Source organism: Molossus molossus, unplaced genomic scaffold (genome assembly GCF_014108415.1).
Source record: "Molossus molossus isolate mMolMol1 unplaced genomic scaffold, mMolMol1.p scaffold_m16_p_1, whole genome shotgun sequence".
NCBI classification, from domain to species: Eukaryota; Metazoa; Chordata; class Mammalia; order Chiroptera; family Molossidae; genus Molossus; species Molossus molossus.
In genome coordinates, this window is record NW_023425344.1 from 179,904,046 (window position 1) to 179,925,242 (window position 21,197).

Sequence of the window (21,197 nt, forward strand, 5' to 3'; positions counted from 1 at the left end):
ACTAGGCGAGCGGTCACAGAGAGGGTCAATGCGTCCACTGGCTTCCTTGTTGAGTCCGGGAGGCGTGGTGGGTGGGCACTCACAGGTTGAAGCTGGACAAGGCGAGGGTTCCAGAAGCTCCGTGAAGGAGCCGGAGATTGGAGTCCTTGATCGCCGGTTTCGCTTTTCCGATATGTTCTTTTTACCTGCTGCAGGTAACTAGCGCTGGCTGCGGACGTACGGTGCCCAGGGACTCCCCAGTGTCTCCGCCCCCACGATCACTCGAGAATCTTTCGCTCACCTTTCGTCCCATTCTCTCCAGCTCTCCCTCTATTCTCCCACTGCCAGGGTCTCCGCGCGTAACCCGTAATTGCTGAGAACTGGTCATCTCAGCACGCGCAGAGCTGGGGGACCCAGGGGCTGAGAGCCGCACGGATGGGCGGGGACCTGAGCCTGACTGGCTGGAGGGGAGGGGGGATGGCGGGGGCGGAGGCCCCCTCCGGGCGGCGCTGAGGCTGTAGCAGTTAGAGGCCCGGAGGGGAGGGGAGAGTGATAGGCAGAGAGGAGAGGAGCCAATATATATAAGGAAGGCTCGCGAGCGCGCAGGTTTCAGTAGCGGCGCTGAGCGCAGGCTGGGAACAAGAGGCCAAGAGCTGCAGCTCAAGCCGCCTCAGTGCAGTGTACCGGGTACTACCCGCCTTGCATCCCCAGGATTAGCCCGAGGACACGTCCTCAACGCTGCCGCCACTCAGCCGCCCTCACCTGGATTACCTACCGCGGCAATTTGAGCGGACCTAGCGCGAAGGCTAGGCGGGAGGAGAACCCCGAGCGGAGCCTGGCTTTTCAGAGACTCCTCCGCGGGTGGACACACAGGGAGGCGGCGTCCAGAACCGAGCCAGCTTCAGGGCGGGCGGGTGGAGAGAGCGACGCCCCAGGGAATGGCAGCCGCGTCCAGTAGCGCCTCCGGTTGGGCGCTACTGTTGCTGGTGGCACTTTGTCAGCAGGTAACGTCCCGCGCCCCCTCCGCCCCCTCCCATCGCGCTCTGGGCCTGAGTCCGGGTGTCCACCGAGCTGACGGCTCCCCTCCCTCCTTCCCCGGTCCCTGGGCAATAGCGCGCGGCCGGCTCCGGAGTCTTCCAGCTGCAGCTGCAGGAGTTTGCCAACGAGCGCGGCGTACTGGCCAGCGGGCAGCCGTGCGAACCCGGCTGCCGGACCTTCTTCCGCGTCTGCCTTAAGCACTTCCAGGCGGTGGTCTCGCCAGGGCCCTGCACCTTCGGCAGCGTCTCCACACCTGTATTGGGCACCAACTCCTTCGCGGTCGGGGACGACAGTAGCGGCGGAGGACGCAACCCTCTCCAGTTGCCTTTCAATTTCACCTGGCCGGTGAGCACAGCTTGGGCGCACTGGGAGGTCACGAAACCAAGAGAAGGGTGCTCCCCGAGACCAAAGCCTCCTCCCCAGATTTCCTCGCTCCCCTACAAAACAAAACAAGGGGCGTTCTCTTCTAATTCTTTCTTTCGACTCTTCTGGGACCTCATCCTCTGGAAGGTTCTCACCAGCCTCCCTTTCCCAGTTCTACGCCCTCTCTTTCCCACCTCTTGGGATATTATTTTCATCATCCCGGCGCGCCCCCCACCTGCGAATGGTTCTCGCGTACATTCCCCATCCTTCAACCCTCCTCCTATGCAGGGTTCTCCTCTCTCCTTTCCTTCTCGCGCGCGATGCTGTGAGCAGACCCGTTAGGTTGACCCGGGCGCAGTAACTGTATCCTGCAATTAGATTAATTAAACCGGCTGCCACAAGGCACCCCCCACCCCCCTGCTCATCTCACTATCTCTCTGTCTACCCCCGCCCCCCCTTCCGCTTCCCAGGGTACCTTCTCACTCATCATCGAAGCTTGGCACGCGCCGGGAGAAGACCTGCGGCCAGGTGAGGAGCTTACTCCGCCGCCACAGGGGGGCGACACGGCTCAGCGCCGAAAGAGTTAACCTGTAATAATAGGCGGGGGAAGTGCGGGGTGGGGGTGTGGGGGGCCGGACGCTCAGCTCGCCCCGGAGCTGCGCCCCGCGCTGGACGCTCGGATTCCGCCCGCTGCCTGGACTCTGAGCACAATTGCGTTTCCTGCGGGTTATTTTTGGCGTGGGAACGCGGGGAGCACGGCGGTGAGAAAGGCCGAAGCTGCCAGCGCCGCTGACGGGCCCCTTCCTGTATTTTACACCTTTCGCGAATTCCGCTCCTTTGGAAAGGGAATAATGGCTTTGGGATGTTGTTCTGACACAGAGGAAAAGGATATTTCAGCAGCACAACAATTCTCACTTTGAAAAGGAAAAAGAAAAGCATTACCCACCTCTGAGGGCAGAAACCCTGAATGGGCACCCGAGGACCCCTTGCTCCCAGGGTCCTCCCTGCATGGAGAGCTTTTCTTTTTCTTTTTCCTTCTCTCTCTCTTTTCCCCATTTTGACCTCTTTTTCTCTTTCCCCTGCCTATCTGCTTCCAGAACACTGGGATATCTTAACATCCTTCTATTATTCCCCTTTTGAAAAATATCAGGCCCCCTGCAATGCACACACCCAGAGCAGCTAAGAAGTGGGACTCTTGGGTTCCCCTGGACTGTGCTTGCTGATAGGTGGGGGTCATCTGGACAACTGGTTTGATCCAGCGGTTGCTGGCACCCTGGGGGACAGGCTGCCCTTCCTTGACCTGGCCCTCTGCCCCTTCAGAGGCCATGCCACCAAACGTGCTCATCAGCAAGATCACCATCCAGGGCTCCCTACCGGTGGGCCAGAACTGGGTATTGGATGAGCAGACCGGCCCTCTCTCAACAAGGCTGCGCTACTCTTACCGGGTCATCTGCAGTGACAACTACTATGGAGACAGCTGCTCACGCCTGTGCAAGAAGCGCAATGACCACTTCGGCCACTACCTGTGCCAGCCAGATGGCAGCCTGTCCTGTCTTCCCGGCTGGACTGGGGGGTACTGCGAACAGCGTAAGCAGCCAAGCTCTCTCCCACCTACCTGGAGGGAGGGTGGTCCCCTGGGCAAAAAACAAAAACCATGGCTTCTCCTCACAGCCTGCTTCCCTCACAGAGCTGGGCTGCCCACTAGCTGGGCCTCAGGAACAGCTGGGATGCTTAGGACAGGTTTGGGCTCAGAATTTTTTTCCCAAGTGCTCTTCCCCATTGTGCCAAAGCCTACAAGGATCCCATTACTGCATTCAGTCCAGCCTGGATTCTCCTTCCCTGTGCCACCAGTTCCCTTTAAGACACCCATGGCTCCTCTGAGAAGCCAGGAGTGGGAAGTGAGCCCAGGGGAGCTGGGAGCACCCCCACGGCCAGGAGAGGGAGAGTGGGCTTCAGAGTCACTGGCATCCCATCCTCACCCAGCTCTGTTTTCTTTACTCAGCTGTCTGTCTTTCTGGCTGTCATGAACAGAATGGCTACTGCAGCAAGCCAGCAGAGTGCATGTGAGTAGGGGACCGGAAGTGGGAAGGGGGCTGTCCCCTGGCCAGGCCCTCAGCTCACCTCAGCCTCCCTTTTGTTTCACAGCTGCCGCCCAGGCTGGCAGGGCCGCCTGTGCAATGAATGCATCCCCCACAATGGCTGTCGCCATGGCACTTGTACCACCCCCTGGCAATGTACCTGTAAAGAGGGCTGGGGAGGCCTATTCTGTGATCAAGGTGAGTGAGGGCAAACAGAGGATGCAGAGGATGGGAGAGACGGGCAAGGGGTGGGAACTAGAGTTGTCACCTGGACCTTTCTTACTTGGTGACTGCTGAGCTGGCTTTCACATTATGCTTCAAGGAGCTTGGGACGTTCAAGGATCTTTACAACTAGCCTAGAATAAGACGGTGGGTGCTTCTTCCTCTGGTGCTGGGGAGGCAGGGTGGCTGGAGAAGCCAAGAGGATGACAAACTGGTAGCCTGGAGGTTGCACTCATAAATTCTAGAAAGGCCATGCCCTGGCCCGTATGGCTCAGTCGGTTGAGCACTGGCGGAGCATTGGCCCATGCACCAAGAGGTCTCTGGTTCAATTCCTCATTAGGGCACACGCCCACGTTTCGGGCTCCATCCCCAGTAGGGGGTGTGCAGGAGGCAGCCCATTGATGTTTCTCTCTCACTGATGTTTCTCTCTCCTTCTCCCTTCCTCTCTCTCTAAAATCAATAAAAACATTTAAAAATATTCTAGTAAGGCCAGAGGGGGCGGGGATGCTGAACTCAGTTCCTCTTTTACCTCATAGTTACCTATTAACCCCCTAAGTGTTTGCTTACCTGCCAGGGCTGTTTGAGCAGCTCTCCCCTAAACAGCTGTCTGGTGGGGCGTGCCCACCAGCTGCCCAGAGGCTGTGTGAGCTGGGCCTCTGGGTGGAGTGACATATAACTGACTTTTTGGTGTGGGCAGAAACAGCCTCCCTTGTTCAGTCTCAGTTGCACTTGCCAGGCAGCTGCCTGAGCCCACACTGTCTCTTCCTGGGTGTTTGGCAGGGCTGGTCACTCTTCTGGCTATACAGGGGTCTGCCAGCCCCAACTGTGGAGGAGGGATCTTTTATCTCTTTCATCCTGGGAGCCAGCTGCAGCATGTGCCTCCCATTTTCAGGGGCAAATGGGGTGGCTGCTGCCATGGAAACACCAGCACAAGCCTGGGTAGGGTGGGCAGAGGGCTTGCCAGGATAGGAAGAACTTGCAGAGGCCCTGACTCACAGGCAACAAGGGGCTTGGAATTCAGCCCCTATATTCTTTTGTGTGTGTGTTGCTTTCTCCCCCTTCCCCAAATGAACACACACACACACACACACACACACCTGGTTCCTGCCATTCTCCTTCCTCTGCCCACATTTGCTCCCAGGTGACACAGTCTATACTCATCACATGCAAACACAGCTCTCACAGTCCCAATATTTGCTCTGTCTGGTTCTCCCTCCTTGTCCTTCCCAAATAAGAAAACAAATACTTACATTTCTTTCTTTCTTTCTTTTTTTTTAATCCTCACTCGAGGATTTTTTTTTTTTTTATCCGAGGATATTTTTCCATTTATCTTCAGATATAGTGGGGCAGGGGAGAGAAACATTGATGTGAGACACATCAGTTGGTTGCTTCCCACAGGACCCCAGCCAGGGCCGAAGAATGAATCGCAACCAAGATACATGCCCTTGACCAGAATCGAACCTGAGACTCTTATGGTCCTCAGGCCAACACTCTAACCGCTGAGCCAAACCAGCCAGGGCATTACTTACATTTCAAAATACCCTCATAACAAATTCCCCTTAAAAAAATGCCCGGTCCTGCCCTGGCCGGTATATATCAGTTGCAGTTTGTCCCTGGCCCCAGTTGGGGTTGTGTGGGTGGCAACCAGTCGATGTTTCTCTCACATCAGTGTTTCTCTCTCTCTCCCTCCCACTCTGTCTGTAGATAAATGCAAAAAAAAAAGTCCTCTGGTGAGGATTAAAGAAAAAAAATACCTGGTCCCTACCTATGATGGCTCTTACCACCCCCTTGTACCATTTCCATCTGTTAACTTTTTATTCCTCCTTCCAGGCTTATCTCAGCCTCCCCTCCTCCATGAAGCCTTTTCTTTTTCTTTTTCTTTTTTTTTGTACAGATAGAATGGGAGGGAGGGAGAGGAAGGGAGAGAGAGAGAGAAACATCGACGTGAAGGGACACATCGAGTGGCTGCCACCCTCACGACCAACCAAGGCCGGGGACAAACTGCAACCAAAGTACGTGCCCTTAGCGGGAACCGAACCCGGGTCTCTCCGGACCGCAGGCTGACGCTCTAACCGCTGAGCCAAACTGGCCAGGGCAAGCCTTTTCTGACTTTCTCCTCACACTGGCCTTGCCACTCACTCCTCTTCCTTACCTTCATTCTACCCTGCCTGCTGGTGTTTGTGAGCTCGCCTCTCAGGTGGTTGTCTATCTGTGTTTTTCCACTTTGATTGATTGCACTGCTCAGGTGTGAGTCAAGATGCTTCAATATACATGATTTCACTCGGGGAGGAGGAAGAGTATTTGGGCCTGGAAGACTGAGTTGAAGCCTCTGGGACAAACATGGGCAGTGAACTTATACTATAAGGAGCCTGGAGCCCTGGCTGTGTTGGTTCAGCGGTTAGAGCATTGGCCCACGGACCAGTGAGTCCCGGGTTCGGTTCCCACTAAGGGCATGTAACTTGGTTGCAGTTTGTCCCCAGCCCTGGTTGGGGTCGTGTGGATGCAACCAGTCAATGTGTCTCTCTCACATCGATGTTTCTCTCTCTCTTTCCCTCTTCCTCCCTCTCTCCCTCCCACTTTATCTGAAAATAAATGCAAAAATGTCTTCGGGTGAGGATTAAAAAAAAAAGAGGAGCCTGGAGGTGGGGATGATTCTCTGGCTCTGCTCAGCTGGTTGGTTCCTGTCTCCGCAGATCTCAATTATTGCACCCATCACTCCCCATGCAAGAACGGGGCAACGTGCTCTAACAGCGGGCAGCGGAGCTATACCTGTACCTGTCGCCCAGGCTACACTGGCGTGGACTGTGAGCTGAAGCTCAGCGAGTGTGACAGCAACCCCTGTCGCAATGGAGGCAGCTGTAAGGTGAGGCCTAGGCAGTGCAGGAAGGCAGAGGTCTGGCCAGGTGGTGCCCAGGCATCCCCACCCCAGGTGGCCACAGGCAGGCATTGTAGACATGTGGGGCCTAGCCCCCAGCCATGCATCCCGGCCCCACAAGGGTCTGACTTTGGCCCTTTTCTGGTCTCTCTCTAGGACCAGGAGGATGGCTACCACTGCCTGTGTCCCCCGGGCTACTATGGCCTGTACTGCGAGCACAGCACCTTGAGCTGTGCCAATTCCCCTTGCTTCAATGGGGGCTCCTGCCGGGAACGCAACCAGGGGACCAGCTACGCCTGTGAATGCCCTCCCAACTTCACTGGATCCAACTGTGAGAAGAAAGTGGACAGGTGTACCAGCAACCCATGTGCCAATGGTGCGTCTTGTTGCCTTGCTAACCCGGTGTACCAACCCTGGGGACAAGAGAGACTTCTGGTGAGGGAGAGTCAGGAGAGGAAAGAGACCTTGTCCCTCACTCCAGGCAGGCTAATGGGTCCCCTTCTGCTCTGGATGGTGAAGAGCTTGCTTGATCGGTCGGGTAGCTTTGGAAGAGGAGCAGGTTGGCCGTGGGTGCAGACCTTAGGAGAAGGAGTGGTGTGTACCCTGAGTGGCTTCTATTCCTGTTTCCATGTCACAGCCCTGTCCCTGCTGGGGGTCCTCTGACCTTCCCCAGGAACCCTGGGAGGTCTCTTGTCCCTCCTCAAGAGAGGCTGGTGTGGGCAGGGCCCTGTTCCTGAAGGCCCACCTTGCCCTGTGGCCACATAGAGCCTGGTTTGGGACAAGGCATCTAGAATGTTCAGCATCACTCAAAGCATGTTGGTATCTGTCCCCTTGGCCTCCTGGTGACTTGCTGTGAGGCAGGGGCACAGCACTGCGCAGGAGAGGAGCCTCAGGAGCTGGAGCGGGGTTGGAAGGGCTGAGATGGAGTCTGCTTTCTGGCTAATCACTCAGTCAAGTCCCTGGAGCCACAGTTTCTTCATCACTAAAGGGGAAATATAACACCTGCCCTCTGTCTTTCATGTGGTTATGAAGATTAGATGAAACAACGATAATTACATTTATTTGAACATTTACTACATACCAGGCATGTGTTCCTGCCCTCGTGCATCATCCCACCTAACCCTCAGAGACCTCCTATGGAGGGGATAGCATTGTACTCCAATTTAACAAATAAACTGAGATTGAGAAATAAGGTAAAGCAGCAGGCGCCAGATCCGCAGCTAGACACAGCTGAGATTCAAACCCAAGCCTGTCTGTCTGATTCTACTGTAAAGCTCTGCGAGATGCTAGTAATTTTTATATATGAGCCCATGCAGGTATAGCGACCAGGGTCACCTCAGCTCCAGGTCTCCTGACTTTTCGTGCAGTGATCCTTGTAGTGGGACCTGTAAATGCTGGCTGTGTTCATGGAGGCAGAAGGACCTGAGCTCGTTCCTGGGATGGAGCACTCACTCTCTGCACCAAAGGGGTTCCCGGGCGATGGCTGACTTGTGCCCTGTGTGTACCTACAGGGGGCCAGTGTCTGAACCGAGGTCCAAACCGCATATGCCGCTGCCGTCCTGGATTCACAGGCGCCCACTGTGAACTCCCCATCAGCGACTGTGCCCGCAGCCCTTGTGCCCATGGTGGCACCTGCCATGACCTGGAGAAAGGGCTTGTGTGCACCTGCCCTGCTGGCTTCTCTGGCAGGCGCTGTGAGGTCCGGACACCCAGCGACGCCTGTGCCTCAGGACCCTGCTTCAATGGGGCCACCTGCTACCCTGGCCGCTCCCCCGACAACTTCGTCTGCAACTGCCCCTATGGTTTTGTGGGTAGCCGCTGCGAGTTCCCTGTGAGCATGCCACCCAGCTTCCCCTGGGTGGCTGTCTCCCTGGGCGTGGGGCTGGTGGTGGTGCTGGTGTTGCTGGGCATGGTGGCAGTGGCTGTGCGGCAGCTGCGGCTTCGGCGGCCGGATGACGGCAGCAGGGAGGCCATGAACAACTTGTCAGACTTCCAGAAGGACAACCTGATCCCCGCTGCCCAGCTCAAGAACACAAACCAGAAGAAGGAGCTGGAAGTGGACTGTAGCCTGGACAAGTCTAACTGTGGCAAACAGCAGAACCACACATTGGACTATAATCTGGCCCCAGGACCCCTGGGGCGGGGGACCATGCTGGGGAAGTATTCCCACAGTGACAAGAGCTTAGGGGAGAAGGTGCCACTGCGGTTACACAGGTGAGCAGCACCTGGAGGCCCAGGGCCTGGCCGTAGACCAGGGTGCTTCCTGGGCCCCCCCAGGACAAGTGGAAGGCTGGCACCAGTCCTTTGCTTTTAAGCAAAAAGGGGTTTTTGCTATTGATCTTCTAACAAAAGTTCTGCTGGGGGTCTTTTGTCCCTCCCTCACATCCACTCATTCATTCACAAATGTCAAGTGTCCATATGGTGTCTCTTGTGACTTCCATCTTTCTATGTCATGGCTTTTCTCTAGTGGCAGTACTGGCTTTTGCCAGGCCTGAGACCCTCCGGTAAGGTTGGGGGTCCCGTGGCTCTCTTAGGGGCCTGTTCCTACCTGTCCCCCAGGCCAGCATTGGGCATCCCCAGTCCCTGTATCTTCTCCCAGAGTCACTTGTGCTGGTGTCCTTTGGCTCTCCAGGGTCCAGTTAGTGCCCCCACCATTCCCCCGGCTCTCTCCCCATACCTCCCTCAGCGGCCTGTCTTGTGTTCCCTTAGTGAAAAGCCAGAGTGTCGGATATCAGCGATATGCTCCCCCAGGGACTCCATGTACCAGTCTGTGTGTTTGATATCAGAGGAGAGGAACGAATGTGTCATTGCCACAGAGGTGAGTGCTGGGCTCGCCTGCCATTCCTGCATGTCCCCGCCTGCCTTCGGGGGATGGGAACGTGGCCTGGTTCCTCTTGACCCCAGGGGCCTCTGGGGTAGGTCAGGACCCTTCCTTGGCAGGCCAAGTTCAGTGGCTTTTGGGTCCCTGCTGGCCTGGTTGAAACAGAGGGTGTGAAACAGGAGCTGTGCTGGTGAGCCCAGCCTGCTCTCTCTTCCTGCTGTGTTAGTGCTGGGCTGGGCAGCCGTGGCACCTGGCCAGCTCCCAGGCGCTGCTTCCCAGCTGCCGGTGGGTGAGGGTGGTTGCCTCGTGCCCCTCCTGCCCCTTTTCCCTGGCTTCCTCTATTGGCCCACCTTATGAACATAGGCTCCCAGGCATGTATGGATGCTGGGACAGAAGACTGGGGAGGCTGCCCTACCTTTCTTTCATCCCACCTGCCTTATTGACTTCTCCTAGGAAGGCCCAGGGTAGCCATGGAGGGAGGGCTGTGTACTCCAGGGTAACCCACTCTCCCACTCTCCATTCTCCTCAGGTATAAGGCAGAAGCCTCCCAGGACACTCCAGCTTTGCCCAGCAGCTGGACCTTCCTTCTGCATTGTTTACATTGCATCCTGGATGGGACGTTTTAATATGCAACGTGCTGCTCTCAGGAGGAAGAGGGAATGGCATGAACTAGACAGACTGTGAATTTGCCAAGAGATGCAGTACCTTCCACACCTTTGGGTGTCTGTCTGGCATCAGATTGGCAGCCGTACCAGCCAGGGGAACAGAGGAGAGGAGAGGTGCCACTTGGACCTGCCCTGCCAAGGGCTCCTTTGGAGCTCTGGCCTGTTTTCCAGAGGGAGTGACAGTGGCCCTGTAGGGCCTGGAGCTGCTGTGGCCTCCACTGGCATCTGTGTTTCCAAAAGTGCCTTCGGCCCAGGCTCCGTGGTGACAGCTGGGTCCAAATCAGAGAGGAGAAAGAAGGCCAGTAAGGGCAGGGCCATCTGTGGGCCGGGAAACCACCAGGTGTGGCTGTTGGCAGGGGCTGCCCTGCAGGTGAGGTGAGCACCCGAAGCGGGAGTACTTTCTGCCTCCAACTACTGCATATGGGCCTCGCTCCTAACACCACTCAGCCTCTCCCTGGGCCCAGGCCTCTGGGCAAGAATGTTGGTAAGCCTTACCTTGCTTCCATAGTCTCTGGCCTTGGGTGCCTCTGGGCTCCTATGAGCAGAGAGGTGGAGGGCCAGCCAGGGGTGCCAGGCCTAACTTGGGAGCTCAGGGCAGTGATGTTGGAAATTCTGTGAGGGAGAGATTCGGGTTGTCGTCACCTAGGCCCTTTCCTCCCTCAAGCCCATTCCTATGGCCTTGAGTGTGAGCTCTGCCCACGCCCACTACTGCCCTTAGTCAATCTTCAGAAATCAATAATATGAGTTTTTATTTTGTTTGTTTTTTGTAGTTTATTTTGGAGTCTAGTATTTCGATAATTTAAGAATCAGAAGCACTGACCTTTCTACATTTTATAACATTATTTTGTATATAATGTGTATTTATAATATGGAACAGATGTGTATAGGAATTTATTACTTTTTGGGTCCTGTCTTTGTAATGGCCGAATGGGAATCCTCTCCCCATCCTCTCTGACTCCCCTTCTCATATTGCTGCCAGCTGCCCCGTAAGAACCTCTGGGCCCTGTGCATACACTTGGGCTGGGTCTGCTGTGCTCCAGGCTCTTGTCCCCTCCCAGTCCTCGGGGAGCTTGTCCTTGCTCATCTAGTCCCCAGCCTAGGCCAGCCTTCCCTGCCTGATGGTTGGGGGCTGGCTGTGGCTCCCCACCCTCCTTATGCTCCCAGCATTCCTTGGGAAATATGCCCCCTGACCTAAATATATCCCCTTTTCTCTCAAGTCTGAAAAAGCTCATGGGCTCCCAAGTCAGCCTGGGGGATATAAGAATTTGGGGGAAGAGGACAATCCTGCCTGTTTTCCTCTTTTGAAAAGGATTCTCTTGGAGACTGAAGTCTCGGAACCATGATGACATCTGGGTCCTTCCTCTTGCCAGTGCAGGGTTTTAGATGGGCTGGCACCCTACTCTTCTTTTCAGACCCCGTAGGGCACTGGTCTTGGGGAAGGGAAGGCTTTGCCTTGGGTCTGTCTGTCCTCCTTGCAGCTGGGCAAGAGAGCTGAGTCTGGGCACCTGGTCTGCGGGGAGGGGACGAAGAGGAGAGGATGGCCTTCCTGAGTCCAGGTTTCTCTGGCTGAGACACTAATGAGGGAGTTTCCAGTCTCAATTTTGTTCCTAGTTTCCTCTAAGGTGCACAATGGTTCTAGGCTGCCAGTCCTCTCTTTACACCCACACATACCCCGTGCAGAGCAAATGATGAAAAAAATGAGCCATTGACAAAAAGCTGAGCAGATGCTCCCAGCTCTCAGCCTGTCCACAGTAAGGCAAAATAGACCCTCCAGATGCTCCCAGTGGAGTCCAAGTATATGCAGTGCTATTTGCCTCCCTTTTCCTCTCTCTCCCGGCAAACACACAGCGTGTCTGCCTCTGAGCTGTGTGCCTATGCCAGAGACCCTGGAGCCAGAGACCTAGGCTCATCACAGTCCCTGCACGCACAGGCTCCACACATACCTCGCTCATTGGTCCCTGTTCCCTCATTGCACACACAGGGTATCAAACAGGAAAGCATTCAGGGAACCGTTCCCACAGCCTGAGCCGGCAGCAGGGGGAAGAACAACACGACCTCACTCTTCCTGCCCAAAATGAAACAGGAAAGCGGCTCCCGGACCCTGGGGGGCGGGGGAAACTGGACTGGGACACGCAGGCCAGATGACGAGGCTCCCATGTGGGGGACAGGTAGGACACCCGCAGGCCTGCACGTCCACACCACCAGGCTATGCTGAACTTCACTGGCCGCCAGCCCCTTCAAGAAGAGCCCTGGAGAGGAGCTGGCTAGCTAAAACCACTCACTGGCTCTGATACCCTAGACAGGGAGCTGGGAGAGCCCACCACACCAGCTTTCTGGGGAAAGGGGGGATCCATATGTGAACTTGGTCTGGGCAGTTCCAACTTGTAGTGCATGCCAGGCTCCACCTCTAGCAACATGGCACAAGGTGGGCCAGGCACTTAGAATGTGAACAGGTCACAGTGGAAGCCCTCCTCTCCCCAGCATTTCCAGATCACTTCCTGAGGGTCCAGCCCCTTCTCATAGGTAAAGGTACCCAAGACTTTTCTGATGGTGTGTCCAGGTGCACAGGTGACCTCGGGCTTGGCAGAAACAAGGCCAGATGTTAGCTCTAGATTCACTGTGGAGTACTCACCATGGTTTAGCAAATGCCCATCTTTATCTGCATGGGTATTTCACTAGAGAATTCAGAGTTTAGCAGTTCCTTAACAGCCGGGAGCCAATGCCCTGCCTACAGGATAAGTCTGACCCCACAGTGACCTCCAGCTCTGAGGACAGCTGCTTTTTCAGGGCCCAGTGGCTGGGAACCACCTGGATATCACTATGGGGAGGTGAGTCAGGGAGAGGCTATGAGGAAGAAAGGAATGAATGCCTTTATCCTGCTTGCTCAGCGACGGTCCCCTCTGCTGCCTCGGGGCCATGGTCAGACTGGTCAAGGGGTAGAAAAAGACAGTGGCCCCTAACACCCCTCATTCCAAACTAGATTAAGCCCTAGACAAAATGTGGTTAGCATGGATGCTCCACCCCTGACCTAGACCCACAGGGCTCTCCCCTCCTTGCAGCACTCCCAATATTTGCGTGGGTCCCCAGGATCCGCGGACCGAGCAACCCCACCCCCCACGTGGCCTGCTGCATTCCGGGAAAGGGATGGAAGTGACTCACTCAGGGTACTATGACTGTCCCTTCCCAAGGAGAGGATGCGCCTGGGAGGTCCCAGCGGCCTTCCCAGGGCGGCCGCGCCCAGGGCGCACCATCCGACCCCTTTGGACCCGGAGGCTCGATCGGCGGCGGAAGAAGGAGGTGTGGCGTGCGGGCCGGGTCAGCCCTCCACCTGCTGCGGCCGCCGAGCGCCCCGGAGGTCCCGGGCTCCCCGCCCCCCACGCTCTTTGTTACAGCTCAACTTCCTGTTTGCGGCCGCCCGACCCGGGCTCACTTCCCGGGCCGGGAAGCCGCCGAAGGCCGTGCGTTTCTCGCAGACTCCCCGCCCGCTCGGAGGCTCCGCCTCTCACACCCCCGGGTCCCGCCCCCGGCCCGGGAGCCTTCTGGGCCCCGCTGCCCGGCACCAGAGGGCGCTGCGCGGCCGTCGGGGCGATCACGAAGGGGAACCGCCGGCCCTTCCAGGCGGGGGGTCAGCCCTTCTTGGTCCTGGGCCCATGGAACCAGCCCCGAGAGGGGCAGCTGGACGCGAATTCAGTTTTCGTCCTTTTTCGCAGAGTTCCTTCCAGGCCCCGAACCCCTAACCGAGGGAGTAAATTGGGGAGAGTTCAGTGCTACGCCTTCCCCTAAGTATGACTCAGGGTGTCCAGAGAGGCGGGGCCCTTTCCCATACTCTGACTTGGCACAGCAGCCAGCTCCCTCTCCACCTCGCAGTCCGCAGGCCCGCATCCTGAATGGAAGGGAAAGGGGAAGGGCTGGAAAGGGCACCGGGTTTGAGTCGGGAGGCTGAAGCTCCCTGCCAGCACCACCTGTTACTGCCAGGTGACCTGGGACAAGTGCATCTATTTCTTCATTCCTTCCACACTGTTGGAGCCCCCTTTATATGTCAAGCATTAGCGATGAAACATGGTCACTGCCAAAGAACGCCAACCATCTAGTTAATTACCCCGAACCTTTCGGAGGATAATACCTCTGGCACATTACGATGAAATTGAAATGAGTTAGAGTATGAAAATATTTGTGAGCAACGAGTTTCCCCACTGACTGGTCGTCTTCTCAAGCTATGCTAGCTAACCACAGCATGGGGGTGGGCTAGAGAGGAGCTTGGATGGACTCAGCAGTCGTAGCCCTACGACCAAGGAGGCAGCTGAGATTCCAGGTTGCCTCCACCATTGCTTCCTTTTGTACTCTGTCTTTAAGAACACAGCTAGTCTAGGTCAACCTCCTCTGGTGTGGGGAGTAGTGGAAGAAAGACTGTGGCTGTGGGAAGGGTCAGTAGGACCCCAAGTCCTCAAGAGTCCCCTTCCCCTTGGAGACCTGCTACACAAGTGGCTTTTGCCACCTTTTCCTTGGCCTCTGGGGCCCTGTTCCCTGTAATGCTTTGGCCAATAGTGAGCTCAGCCTGCTCCCTTCATCCCTAAAGACCCTCTGAACTATAGTATAGGGTCTGAAAAGCCAGTTGAGACTACAGCCAGACACAAGGTAACTGGCACCTCAGGAGTCTGGATTTAGCAACAGGTTGGCTCTGGGCCCAAGCCATCCTGTGTCATGGCAGAGCCAAAGCCCTGACAGGCAGGGCCAGCCTGTCTGCCTCCAGTGATCCTTTCTCCTGGCTCAGGTTGGAGGAAAAGAGAGCCCTGGGAGTTAGCAAAAAGGCATGTGCCACTTGGCTTATCCAAGGGTTGATGTCCCTTTTCCATAGTGGCAGACATATGAGCCAGACCCATCATACTAGACCTGGTTTACCAAGTTTCACCTCCATCAGTGACTCTCTTCACTCAGTGCATCTTCTTCTAGCTCTCTGGTAAAAGAGATCTGGAAGGTCCTGGGATCTTCTTCCCATTCTCAGTAGGCCCTGGGGGGATGGTGTCCCAGCTGCTCTCATTTAAGGGGCTTCACTTTCTTGGCTGTTTATGGGCCTCAGAGTTTGCCCCCACAGTCATAATTCTCCAAATGGGCTGTTTTCCTGGAATGTTCTAAAACCAGGTCCTACCATACTACAGCAGTCCCGTGGGGTCTGATGTTCGACTCTGACCCTATGTGTATCCTCTCCACACCAGCCATGTCACTCCACTGAAATGTTCCCAACAGTAGTTCTCCTTAGCCCAGCAGCCAGCCACTTCCCGCAAACCACACTTTCCTTGGAGTTGGGAGCAAGGCCTCACCATCCCAACCCTCTGTTGGAGCCCTGGCCCTCCCCTTCCAGGTAGACTAGACTGGAGGTCTGAATAACTGGAACCCTGGCCACCCTATGGTACCCGGTCAGCTGCATCTGCCTTTCTCCTTGGAAGCTAGAAGTGGGCAGGGAGCCAGGTTTTCCCACCATCCCATGAACTCTTCTGCCAGGACATGGGTGAACCCTTACAGTTCCTGCTTTTGTGGATGGAAGAACCAAGTAACCTTTGCCCCTTGACCCTGGATTCAGCTGGCATAACCAGCAGAGCATCTGTCTTCTCCTTTCCCTCTTCTGAGGTGGACTGTATTGAGGGATTCAGCTACTCTTTCTTTCCATCTATTTGCTAGAGTATGAGTGGGACCTATATCCTCGCACATGAGCCAAGGGCTTAAGGATACACTTATCTTTCAGAGGTTTGTGGGAAGTGCAGCCCCTCATAGATTGTGGATCATTTATTCTATTGATTGATTGATTATTTATTTATTTATTTGAGAGAGGAAGGGAAAGAGAGAGAGAGAAATATGAACTTGTTATTTTACTTATTTATGCATTCATTGGTTGCTTCTTGTAGGTGTCCTGTGCCCTGACTGGAATATCAAACCAGCAACCTTGGCGTATTGGGACAATGCTCTAACCAACTGAGCTACCCAGCCAAGGCCAATTAATTAATTTATTTTAGCACCCCTCCCCACAAGCATACACAGAAAATCTCTCTTTGCCCAAGCAGCTATTCTGTTTATAGTGTTCTTGGGGGAGACTATTACCCATTCTGCCTTTTAAAAACATTCCTTTAGCTGAGCTGGTATGGCTCACTGGTTGAGCATCGAACCATGAACTAACTGGTTGCTGGTTCGATTCCCAGCCAGGGCACATGCCCAGGTTGTGGGCCTGATCCCCAGTGAGGGCCATGCAGGAGGCAGCCAATCGATGTTCTCTCTCATCGATGTTTCTATCTCTCTCCCTCTCCTTTCTTCTCTCTCTAAAATCAATAAAAAGCCCTGGCCGGTTTTGCTCAGCAGTTGGATCATCGGCCTGCGGACCAGAGAGTCCTGGATTCAGTTCCCGCTAGGAGCATGTGCCAAATAATAATAATAATAATAATAATAATGATAAAATAAAATCAATAAAAAAAAAAAAGAAAAACCACTCCTTTAGTACCCTATTTGCTGGGACAATCTGTGAATTGTATTGGCAAAAATGAAGGGTGAGCCCTAGCCAGTGTTCCACAATGGTTAGAGAGTTAGCTGGCACACAAAAGAATTGTAGGTTCAATTCCCGGTCAAGGGCACACACCTTAGTTGCAGATTTAATCCAGGTTTGATCCCTGGCCCTGGTCTGGATGAATTCAGGAGGCAACCAATTGGTGTCTCACATCGATGTTTCTTTCTCTCTCTCCCCCTTCCTTCCCCTCTACTCTCTCTAAAAATCAATGGAAAAATATCCTCGGGTGAGAATTAACAAAAAATAAAGAATGAAGGCCCTGGCCGGTTTGGCTCAGTGGTTAGAGCATCAGCCTGCGGTCCCAAGAGACCCAGGTTCGTTTCCTGCTAAGGGCATGTACCTCTGTTGCAGTTTGTCCCCGGCCCTGGTTGGTCGTGCGGGTGGCAGCCACTCGATGTGTCCCTTTCACGTCGATGTTTCTCTCTCTCTCTCTTTCTCTCTCTCCCTCCCACTCTACCTGAACAAAAAAATGGAAAAATGTCCTCGGGTGAGGATAAAAAAAAAAAAAAAAAAAGAATGAAGGGTGAGATAGCTGGAGGTTTCCTTCACTGAATCAAAAATACTTATCCTGATCACTTTCCTGACCCACCCAATTCTTCAGAGCTGTCTGTGTCAGACTGAGAAGTAGGGTCAAGGAAAACACTCTTCCTGGGCGTCCCTTCTATTCTCAGAGCTCTGCTACATCAGGTCCTCAAGTTGTCATTTTGTTCAATGCTGTTTTGTTATAACGTTGATGAGAAAAAAAAGTCAATTCCCAGCGGGGGCTACCATCTGCGAGGTTTCCACGTTCTCCCCATGTCTGCATGGGTTTTCTGCAGGTAGTCTGGTTTCCTCCCACATCCCAAAGATGTGCATGTGAGGTGAACTGGTGCATCTATAATTTTTTTTTAAATCCTCACTCAAGGACATTTTTGCATTTATCTTCATATAGAGCGGGAGGGAGAGAAGGGGAAAGAGAGAGAGAGAAACATCGATGTTGTCACCCACACGACCCCAACCAGGGTGGGGACAAACTGTAACCGAGTTACTTGCCCTTAGCGAGAACTGAACCCAGGACTCTCTGGTTCGCAGGCCAATGTTCTAACAACTGAGCCAAACCGGCCAGGGCAAATTGGTGCATCTAAATTGTCCCAGTCTGAGTGTATGCTATGTGTGTGAGTGCCCCTGTGATGGAAGGCATGTCCTGTCCAGGTTTGGGTTCCCCTTGTACCCTCAGCTGCCGGGATAGGCTCTGGCCACTCATGACCCTGAACTGGAATAAGCGGGTTTGAAAATTATCATCTTGTTTTTCTTTTTCTTTTTTATAATTCTTATTTTATTTTAATTTTTTATTTATTAATTTGTTTTTGTTACAGATGTTTCTCATTTGTCCCTCATTGACACCCTCCTCTCCTTCCCCCGTGCCCCATCCCCAGCTTTGTTGTCTATGTTCATTGGTCATGCATACATGCATGTACGTTCTGTGGTTTATCTCTTCCCCCATAAACTTCCCCCTCCTCTGAGGCTTGTCAGTCTGTACCCCACCTCTATGTCTCTGGGTTAATCTTGTTCAGCAGTTTGTTTAGTTCATTATATTCCACAAATAAGTGAGATCATGTGATATTTGTCTTTCTCTGCTTGGCTTGTTTTGCTTAGCATAATACTCTCCAGGTCCTTCCATGCCATCTCAAAGGATAAGAGATCTTTCTTTCTTACAGCTGCATAGTACTCCATTGTGTATATGTACCACAGCTTTTTAATCCACTCATCTACTGATGGACAACTTGGGTTGTTTCCAGATCTTGGCTATTGTAAATAGTGCTGCTATGAACATAGGGGTACATATATTCTTTCTGATTGGTGTTCAGGCTTCTTAGGGTATATTCCTAGAAGTGGGATCACTGGGTCAAATGGCAGTTCAATTTTTAACTTTTTGAGGTAACACCATAGTGTTTTCCACAGTGGCTGCACCAGTCTGCATTCCCACCAGTAGTGTACTAGAGACCCGTTTTCTCCACACCCTTGCCAACACTTGTTGTTTTATAATTCTTTTTATACAAGTATTTATTACTGGTCATTTTTGCATGATTATGAGTCTTGTCTCCCAAACCAGTTCTTTTTTTTTTTTTGGTACGTGCCCCTAGCAGGGACTTAACTCAGGACTCTCTGGTTCGCAGGCCGACGTTCCATCCGCTGAGCCAAACCGGCCAGGGCACCAAACCAGTTCTTTAAATACCATTTCTTTGGTATCTCCAATTGTTTTTATTAATCTTTCTTTCTCTCTTAAAACATCAATATAAGAGAGACACATCAATTGGGTGCCTCCTGCACAAACCCAACCAGGGCTGGGGAGCAAACCACAACTGAGGCACATGCCCTTGACTGGAATCAAACCCATGACTCTTTGGTCCGAAGGCTGACACGCTAACCACTGAGCCAAACCAACCAGGACAATTTTTCTTTTCTTTTTTTTTTTTTTTATCCTCACCCGAGGACATTTTTTTATTTTTTGTTCAGATAGAGTGGGAGGGAGAGAGAGGGAGAGAGAGAGAGAAACATCGATGTGAAAGGGACACATCGAGTGGCTGCCACCCACACAACCCAACCAGGGCCGGGGACAAACTGCAACTGAGGTACGTGCCCTTAGCAGGAACCAAACCTGGGTCTCTCCGACTGCAGGCTGACGCTCTAACCGCTGAGCCAAACTGGCCAGGGCCAGAACAATCTTTCTTAAATGTATGTATAGCTCATATGTATTTCAATGCTTAATACTGAAAGTGTATGATTTTTTAATTTAGTTTAATGATGTTTTTTGTGACCAGAAATATGCTATAGGAATTTAACCCTTGTGGGGTTTTTGTTTTTTTTATTTATCCTCACCCGAGGACATTTTTCCATTTTTGTTCAGGTAGAGTGGGAGGGAGAGAGAGGAAGGGAGGGAGAGAGAGGAAGCGAGAGAGAGAGAGAAACATCGACGTGAAAGGAACACATCGAGTGGCTGCCACCCGCACAACCAACCAGGGCCGGGGACAAACTGCAACCGAGATACGTGCCCTTAGCGGGAACCGAACCTGGGTCTCTCAGGACCGCAGGCCGACGCTCTAACCGCTGAGCCAAACCGGCCAGGGCTTTGTTTTTGTTTTTTTTATCCTCACCCGAGGACATTTTTCCTTTTTTTTTTTTCAGGTAGTGTGGGAGGGAGAGAGAGGAACAGAGAGAGAGAGAGAGAGAGAGAAACATCGACATGAAAGGGACACATCGAGTGGCTGCTACCCGCACAACCAACCAGGGCCAGGACAAACTGCAACCGAGGTACGTGCCCTTAGCGGGAACCGAACCTGGGTCTCTCTGGACCGCAGGCCAATGCTCTAACAGCTGAGCCAAACTGGCCAGGGCTTGACCCTTGTTCATATCAATTAGCCTATGGTAAAGTCGGTTTTGTTATATGTTGTTTTGCTTAAAGTTGCAGTTTCCAAGAACTTATCAATAACATTAAGTGAGTACTTATACAACACTACTTAATTTCTGACACCAGACATGTGGGTTTTCATACATCAAACAATTCTGCAACACCAGCTGAGTGTACTACAATTTAACTCAATCTTGACACTGCCTGGAGACAGCCTCGTGTCCCACAGATTAAGGGCTCAATCTCACAGGACTGCCCCCTCTTCAGATGCCAATTGCAAGTACAGATTGTAACCTGGGCGTCTAATGACTGACTATAGATTGGAGATTCCCCAAACCCCCAGCTAGGGTTTAAATTTGCAAGAGTGCATCACAGAATTCAGGAAAAACAGCTTACTTACTAGATTACCCGTTTATTGTAAAAGGCTACAACTCAGGAATAGCCAGATGGAAAAGATACATAGGACCAAGGTATGTAGGAAGGATGCTGAGTTTTCAGGTCCTCTCAGGGCACACCACCCTCCCAGCATCTTCACATGTTCACCAACATGGAAACTCTATGAATCCTGTCCTTTGGGGTTTTTATAGAGGCTTCATTACATAGGCATGATTGATTAAATCATTGGTCTGGTGACTGAACTCAACCTTCAACTCTTGTCTCCTCCCAGGAGGTTGGAGGTCTGGAGTAGCTCCTAAAACACACCCTTCCTTTGTTTCAGGTAACACCAGGGGTTGATTACAGTGATTGGAATGAGAAGTAAGAAGGAACAAATCATAAGGAAATGAGGAGTGACTGCCTGAAGGGGAACAATAAGGAAAGATCAATTTGGGAAAGGTCCGAAAAAGGAAGCCACCATGTGCAAATCATGTGCCTCTTCAAGGTGGAGATGACGCGCTCTCATCACCTTTCACGAGCTGCTACCTTTGTGGACATAATATCTGCAGCCCCGTCCTGAGGGGATTTTTGGAGAAAAGAAGGAATAATTGCTGCAGACATTAAAGAGGAAGCAGCTGAGTGGGTAGTTTACTGGCAGGGTGTGTCCCACTGGGAGGTTAAAGAGACAGATGTTGTTGGTAAAGATAAGCAAGGAGTAGGAAGAAGACATGTTCCTGGGAAGGTGGTCTAGACCCCTGTGCCAACTTTTGCGAGAATTCCTATTTTGAATCTGTGTCTTGCAGTATTCCTCCTCTTCTTAACCCCAGGTCTAAACCCCAGGGT

General features: G+C 53.1%; 1 protein-coding gene across 1 annotated transcript; it reads left to right on the top strand.

The window, feature by feature from the left end:
* The first annotated feature begins 588 nt into the window (after positions 1-588).
* On the top strand, positions 589-10,930 carry DLL4 (delta like canonical Notch ligand 4). The gene is made up of 11 exons (XM_036272232.1): positions 589-983; positions 1,093-1,362; positions 1,851-1,908; positions 2,701-2,967; positions 3,383-3,443; positions 3,526-3,656; positions 6,374-6,543; positions 6,712-6,931; positions 8,067-8,769; positions 9,265-9,373; positions 9,906-10,930. Exons 1-11 carry the CDS (start codon positions 918-920, stop codon positions 9,909-9,911), a joined length of 2,061 nt encoding a protein of 686 aa, XP_036128125.1. The 5' UTR covers positions 589-917; the 3' UTR covers positions 9,912-10,930.
* The last annotated feature ends 10,267 nt before the right edge of the window (positions 10,931-21,197 follow it).

Coding starts and splice junctions, on each gene's coding strand:
- DLL4 (XM_036272232.1), top strand. CDS start 918: ATGGCAGCCGCGTCCAGTAGCGCCTCCGGTTGGGCGCTACTGTTGCTG. Junction 2,968..3,382: donor TGGGGGGTACTGCGAACAGC/GTAAGCAGCCAA, acceptor TTCTTTACTCAG/CTGTCTGTCTTTCTGGCTGT. Junction 3,444..3,525: donor AGCAAGCCAGCAGAGTGCAT/GTGAGTAGGGGA, acceptor TTTGTTTCACAG/CTGCCGCCCAGGCTGGCAGG.